Source organism: Sander vitreus, unplaced genomic scaffold, assembly GCF_031162955.1.
Source record: "Sander vitreus isolate 19-12246 unplaced genomic scaffold, sanVit1 ctg274_0, whole genome shotgun sequence".
NCBI classification, from domain to species: domain Eukaryota; kingdom Metazoa; phylum Chordata; class Actinopteri; order Perciformes; family Percidae; genus Sander; species Sander vitreus.
This window is the reverse complement of record NW_027595437.1, coordinates 17,501-25,000: the sequence shown is the minus strand read 5'-3', so window position 1 is coordinate 25,000 and position 7,500 is coordinate 17,501. Positions and strand designations below refer to the sequence as shown.

The 7,500-nt window shown below is 45.2% G+C and overlaps 1 protein-coding gene across 2 annotated transcripts in view; it reads left to right on the top strand.

Annotated features, from left to right (window-relative positions):
* Nucleotides 1–7,500, top strand: part of kcnd1 (potassium voltage-gated channel, Shal-related subfamily, member 1) — a 73,186-nt gene that overhangs the window by 57,176 nt on the left and 8,510 nt on the right. For both annotated transcript variants that reach the window (XM_078244653.1, XM_078244651.1), the window contains exon 4: nt 7,260–7,422. In XM_078244653.1, the coding sequence (XP_078100779.1) occupies nt 7,260–7,422 (163 nt within the window). The remainder of the gene's footprint in view (nt 1–7,259; nt 7,423–7,500) is intronic.

The following is a 7,500-nucleotide window of genomic DNA, read 5'->3' as shown; positions in this document are numbered from 1 at the left end:
ACATGGGACCATAGTAACAGTGTCTGATAAACAGTAGTACATTACTGTAAAGAAGGATGATGAAATATTACATCCATAGATACTGTATTCTGATTGGTTCATGCTCCACACTAACTGGTAACAATGAAGCTGGTTATCTTGAAACGTTCATGATGTAAACATGGAGTATTGTTTGTCTGTACAACTATACATTAAGAGTACTGCAACAGGTACTCATCATTGTGATCAGTTGTATAGATTGATAGTTAGATGATTGTAATGAAATGAAGAGACAGTCATCTGAAATGTAATGTGTGAAGTGTAATTCCTTGTTTTAGAGGTCAGTTTTTTGCATGATGTTGTTTCTATCCATATAAATAAATATATATAATCTTGTGATATGACTCCGATGGGTGTTTCGGGGTTTCGGTTATATGTCCATTACTCATTAACGTGTAATAACAATATCAGCAGTTTGGAAGTATTTAAAACTAGCCAGACAAGTCAAAACAATCCCTCGAGAAAATGTGATGATTTTCACATAGTTTTGAACCATATGTGTGTAAAACGTTGGAAGAGCTAGAACAGATAAGTCAAAAAGACAAAACTTGCTGAAGAATTTCACACATTCGTTCACATTCTTTCAGTTTCGGAAAGGAAAACCCGGAGCTACGTATATCCAAACACGTCCTGGACCTTCGTTTATTTCTTTGTGCTGGACACACTGAGAGAAAACTGACATCTCTCCTTTTATCATCTGTGTCTGGACAAGACAAGAGAACAATAGGGTTTCTTTAATTAATAATTAAGGCTTTTCTCTGCTAATGTGCCATTCTCTGATGCACTTAGCGTTCATCGTTGCTCTGGGAAGATCCCAGTGGCTGATTTTGGTGCTAATAGTTGAGTGTGAAACCTGAATTATAACAGGGAAAGAAAGAACGACACGTGAGTTATGGCGCTTTTAGCTTTTCCAAATTGCAAACGTTAAAGGGTATCTACATTTTTTTCAACCTGGACCCTATGTCTCCATGTTTTTGTGTCTAATTGACTGATGGGAGCAACAATCTTTGACATTAGTTCAGTATTAAGAGAGAAACAAGCTATAATGTAAGTTAATAGTAATTGTCCAGCTTGTATTTACCTTCACTAAAGTGCTCGTTCTGCTGCTGACAGGCTCAGATTAATATTAAGTGTCTGATAACATTATGGGAAGGATTTCTAAGGAGGTCGACCTTTCTGTTAAAGGGTAAGATCCTTTTATTAAACATAAAAACATCTGGGAAATTGCGTTCGCTAAACCTACCAGACTCCATGTAAATAATCAGTGATTTTAGCATCGTACAACACACTTCATTCAAAGTCGACAGAAACAAAATAAAACTATGAAAACCCGTTTTGGGTCGTCTTTCCACTTTTCCAACCATCACAACTGTAGTTTTGGTTGATATAAACACATAGTTTGCAGATTTACATGTGAAAATATGTTGGCTCTATTCACGCTAAAAGTACTGTTTTTTTAAATGGAGTCTGGTGGGTTTAGCGCTAGTGACTACAGAGCTGTTTCTGGTTACACATACAGGTCTTAAAGAGGTTTTAAAGGTCTATCTCTGTAGGGATCCATCCCATAATGTTGTCAGACACTTAGAATAATAATCTGAGTCTGTCAGCAGCAACAACAGAACTTTTAGTGGACCAAATTGACGATGCACATTTGTCCTGTACAGCCGGTTCACGGTTGCCGGTGACAGCGTTCATGCTCAATACCAGACCAATTTCAAAGATTGTTCTATCATTCACTTAGACACAAAAACCTAAGAAAATAGGGTCCAGGTAGAAAAAAACGGTAGTTACCCTTTAAGGTTTTGTCTGTGTGTGATCCGGTGTCAGGTCACAGCGGTTCTGTTGGATGTAGGTTAGTCTCTGCCGTCCGCTGGGAGCGGAGCTATTCTCGGATCAATTAGAGTGACAGGGACACACACACACACACACACACACACACACACACACACACACACACACACACACACACACACACTGAACTTTGTCAAACGCACCAAACACTGTAAACACACTTCACACGATGGAAATGGCCGCTTGTTTATTGGACAGAATATCTGAAACTCGCCTACACTTTCTGGTCTGAGAAATAACAGAGAAACACCAAATTTACTGTATCACGCACTGATGATGTCACTCAGACTGATGATGTCACACAGACGACCAGCGAGTCCCTTAAATCATATAGAAGTCCTTAAAGGAGAATTCCGGTCTATCCCAACACGTAGCTCTGTTGTGTGTAAATGTGGAGAGCTGTCAGTAGAGAGAAGAACTAAACCAATCAGTGCTGCCTACACCGTGTTATCCTCCTGCTAGCGTTAGCACCCAACAGGCTGAAACAGGGCAGGTTTTAAACCTGTTTTTAGCCTCTAAACATGCTCGAGATGTCATTACCAGAGCTCCCCATGTGCAGTGATTCCTTCTGAGGGAACACAGGGAATCTGACTGGAATATTGGATTGTAGGAGTTCAACAATCGACTAGTGTGGACTTGACAGGAAAACAGGAAATAAACAGAGGTATGTGCTGGCTGGATTAACAACATTTATGCCTTTCTGTCACACCTACTGCAGACAGATTCCCTGTGTTCCCTCAGAAGGAATCACTGCACATGGGGAGCTCTGGTAATGACATCTCGAGCATGTTTAGAGGCTAAAACAGGTTTAAAACCTGCCCTGTTTCAGCCTGCTGGGTGCTAACGCTAGCAGGAGGATAACACGGTGTAGGCAGCACTGATTGGTTTAGTTCTTCTCTCTACTGACAGCTCTCCACATTTACACACAACAGAGCTACATGTTGGGATAGACCGGAGTTCTCCTTTAAATAATGTGCAAGGTTGAAGCTGCAGGCTAGTCAGTGCTCTGTTGTTGGTTCACTTCCTGTATTTGGGTCGGATCTCGTTCTCACCTGAAGTGAACTGAACTCTAGTTCACTGTGAAGAGAACAGAGACCCCCGTTTTTTGCACCAGCCCTTAGGAACCGGACTATCTGACCAAGGCGCTCCAGGGTTTGTTTTAAACCACACGTGTCAAACAGTGGCCCGCGGGCCAAATCCGGCCCCTTTATACATTTAGGTTCACTTACATTTTGGCCCACCTACTTTTTGTCTCTTTTCACGTTTATTTTACGCTTTTTCCAAGCATTTTTGGCATTTTCTTCGACATTTTTGTCGACCAAACTGTAAGTGAGAAGACTATATGAGACATGCAATAATTCAGTCAACGATATTTGACTTTTCCCATGACATGAAAGCAATAAACTCTTACTCTATGTCTGGCCCTTGATGTGAGTCTCATTTTCTAGTGTGGCCCTTAGGAAAGTTGAGTTTGACACCCCTGTTTTAAACGGCCCAAACGAGGCAGGTGTGAAAGCAACCTTGCTTACGATATCGTACGAATCCGTTCATGACAATGTGTTGACCTGATGACTGCAGCTACAGACTTTCTTCTCGCTCTTCTTTCTCTTCTTTCTATGAAACTTAACAACCTATCAAGGCCCCTGAACTGCAGGCTAATGAGGCTGATGTTGCAGCTGTACCGTGTGATCACAGGTTCATTCATCTACAACTGCCTTTATATTCTGTACTCACAGCTTTCTTCTATAGCCCCAGGAGAAAGTGTTCATGAGTCTTTCATTCATTAGTTTTTTGGGTTATTGCCACACTCTGTAAAAATTAATGAAGGAAGCTACCGGTTCTGGGAAGTTAAACTTAAAGCTGCATTCTCTCTAACTTCCAGAGTACGCAGATCGAGGAGTGGCTCAACGTGGGTGGAGCTAAACATTTGACTCTGTACACTTGCCAAATAGCAACCGGAAGAGGAAGAATGTGTGTCTGAGTCCATAATATTGCACAGGACTTTCACCCCGGAGACCGGGGATCGTGGCCCACGTGAGGCGTGTCCTTTCCCCGTTCTTCTTTTCTGAAACCCAACCTCCGTGTAGATGCTTCCCATTACTGTACACGAATCAATAGATTAAAAATAATGTGAATGCCTGATCTCCGCCACCAGATGGCGCGAGAGAGAGAGAGAGAGAGAGAGAGAGAGAGAGAGAGAGAGAGAGAGAGGGAGATAAAGAGAGAGCGAGAGAGAGAGAGAGAGAGAGAGAGAGACAGAGAGAGAGAGAGAGCAGAGAGAGAGAGAGAGAGAGAGAGAGACAGAGAGAGACAGAGAGAGAGAGAGAGAGAGAGCAGAGAGAGAGAGACAGAGAGAGAGAGAGAGAGAGAGAGAGAGAGAGAGAGAGAGAGAGAGAGAGACAGAGAGAGAGAGAGAGACAGAGAGAGAGAGAGAGAGAGAGAGAGAGAGAGAGAGAGAGAGAGAGAGAGAGAGAGAGAGAGAGAGACAGAGAGAGAGAGAGAGAGAGAGAGAGAGAGAGAGACAGAGAGAGAGAGAGAGACAGAGAGAGAGAGAGAGAGAGAGAGAGAGAGAGAGAGAGAGAGAGAGAGAGAGAGAGAGAGAGAGAGAGAGAGAGAGAGAGAGAGAGAGAGAGACAGAGAGAGAGAGAGAGAGAGAGAGAGAGAGAGAGAGAGAGAGAGAGAGAGAGAGAGAGACAGAGACAGAGAGAGAGGGAGAGGGAGAGAGAGAGAGACAGAGAGAGAGAGAGAGAGAGACAGAGAGAGAGAGAGAGACAGAGAGAGAGAGAGAGAGAGAGAGAGAGAGAGAGACAGAGAGAGAGAGAGACAGAGATAGAGAGAGAGAGAGAGAGAGAGAGAGAGAGAGACAGAGAGAGGGAGACAGAGATAGAGAGAGAGACAGAGAGAGAGAGAGAGAGGGGGAGAGAGAGAGAGAGAGACAGAGAGAGAGAGAGAGACAGAGAGACAGAGAGAGAGAGAGAGAGAGAGAGGGAGACAGAGAGAGAGACAGAGAGAGATTTGGGATTTAAGAATGTCCTTTTCCCATAATGTATGAAACACGTTGGTGTCACAATGTTTTTGCTCATTTTACGAACTTTGTAGCCTGAGAAGAAGAGTTTGTGGATAAATAATGGAAGTAAAATATGAGGGAAGTGTTGGGAGGAAGATTTAGATCCAGTTAATGTTCAGGGTGGATCCAGCACAGATTCATCCCGGCTGTTTGGCCACAGTCTGACGTCTCCGTCGATTACAGAGGACTTCTGTTCCACTCGGCTCTCTCGGTTATCGATCTGCTAACAGCTGCCAATATCGCTCACCGCTGAGGAAAAACTGACCCGAGGGCTGTCATCACACTGAGAATCCAACACAATCACTCAGCTAATTACTGTCAGACATTCCCTCTCTCAGGTTAGGCATTACAGTAAATAAAACTTAAACTTATTAGGTTTCAAAGCATCACACGGGTGGTTTTGCATGTTTAAAGGTGCTGACACACCGAGCTGATAGTCGGCCGTCTGACTGACAGTCTGGGAGGTCGGTGACTCGAGTCTGCTCGGTGTGCTCCGTGCCGTCGTCCATTGGAGGAGCCATTGGCCTTCATTTTGGCCGACCTGACTTGCTGGGTCGGCGGGCGGGCAGTCGGACTCAATGAGCCATCTGATTGGTGGAGAGCTAACCAGGAAACGGGGAGCGGGATGAGCGTGACTAGAGTCTCTCAACATCTGATGAAGATCTTCTAAACTGACCTTTGTTGATCTGAAATGAAGACAGATTCAGCAGCTGCACGGCCTGTTTCTCTCTTCAGATGTTTCCAGAAACACGTTACGGTGAACTATTTTAGGACAATATGAGATCGTATTCTGAACGAGACGCCATGATGGTCGGGGAGCAGCCAGACCCACGTGACGTGTTCGTCCAATCAGCTGCCGGTTTTCATTTTTGGGGCGACAATCCAGATTAGCGTCGCCTGCTGTTATGGAGACGTCTTACACGCTCAAGTCAGGGTCGCTTCGATGTGTTCTGAGACACTTTTTGGACCTTGGGGAGCCGACTGATCAGTCCGACTGCCTTTTCTGCCAAGTCAGTCTGGCCAAGAGCCCATTCAAGCCCATTTCCAATTTTTCCAAATCAAGGCACCAATCACAACTGTTGAGGCGGGCTCTACACCAATCACAACCATTGACGCGGGCTCTACACCAATCACAACTATTGAGGCGGGCTCTACACCAATCACAACCATTGAGGCGGGCTCTACACCAATCACAACTATTGAGGCGGGCTCTACACCAATCACAACTATTGAGGCGGGCTCTACATTAATCATAACCATTGAGGCGGGCTCGATACCAATCACAACTATTGAGGCGGGCTCTACACCAATCACAACTATTGAGGCGGGCTCTACATTAATCATAACCATTGAGGCGGGCTCGATACCAATCACAACTATTGAGGCGGGCTCTACACCAATCACAACCATTGAGGCGGGCTTTACATGATGACGATAGCATAGCGACGGCGAGCAGCTTTTTGTTTACATTCAACATGGCGGCCACCGAAGCGCAGCAACACGTTGATGCCGCTGTCGCTGCTACGTCTCCCGGATCGTTGCTCTGATTGGTTGAAGGACTATCCAGTTGCACCCAGAGACATTTGAGCGGCGTCCGTTGGTAATGGGCTGTGAATGAAGCTTCCCCAGACCCACTCTCAGTTACAGCTGAGAAGGTCTGGTGTCAACCAGGCTAGTTTCTTTGTGTACTTGCACCTTATTTCTCTCAGGTTTGTACTTTTCTACAGTTCAAGTTACAGCGTAAAAACACAACATGGAACAAGAGAAAGATGTCAAAGTTCTGTTGTTCTTTTAAAGCTTTTTGTAAAAAGTCTTTCAACCTGTTTTTTGGTTTCTTGCTTCAAGGCAGGTGTTGGTTTGTGTTCAGTTCTGTTAGACTCAAGAGTCTTATCCACGGAAAACTCCCCCAGAAGTGGTTTGTTCCAACATCGTTCTGACCTGTATTTAGGTTTCTAGTGATGGCGCCCTCTAGTGGCCGTAGTAGTTCTGACGGGAGCAAAGCAGGAAGTAAGGTGAGGAAGTATAAGAGCGCCAAATGTCCTGTGGTAGCAGGAGAAGTTAACCCTGTCCTTGATTTCATGTTGTTTATGGAGAAGGAGAACCAGGAAATGAGTCGGGGGTAAATGCAACACTACCAAGCCACGGCCGAGCGGACCAATCACAGTTGTTTTGGTCTGCGCCGCTGCGGCGTGTAGTTCGTCACACTACTGCGTAGGGTCCATATCTACACGTACCTATGCAGTGTAGATTCAACGCAGAACCATAAATCCGACTTTACTGACGATATTTTTTGTCCCTGCAGGTACGGTGACATGGTTCCCAACACCATCGCGGGGAAGATCTTCGGCTCCATCTGCTCTCTCAGCGGCGTGCTGGTGATCGCCCTGCCCGTGCCCGTCATCGTGTCCAACTTCAGCCGGATCTACCACCAGAACCAGAGGGCGGACAAGATGAGAGCGCAGCAGGTCGGTTTTAAAGTACTAGCCAGTCAGAAGCAGAGTATGAGGGCCCTGACAGTACCTAGGTAAGGACTACTAGCCAGT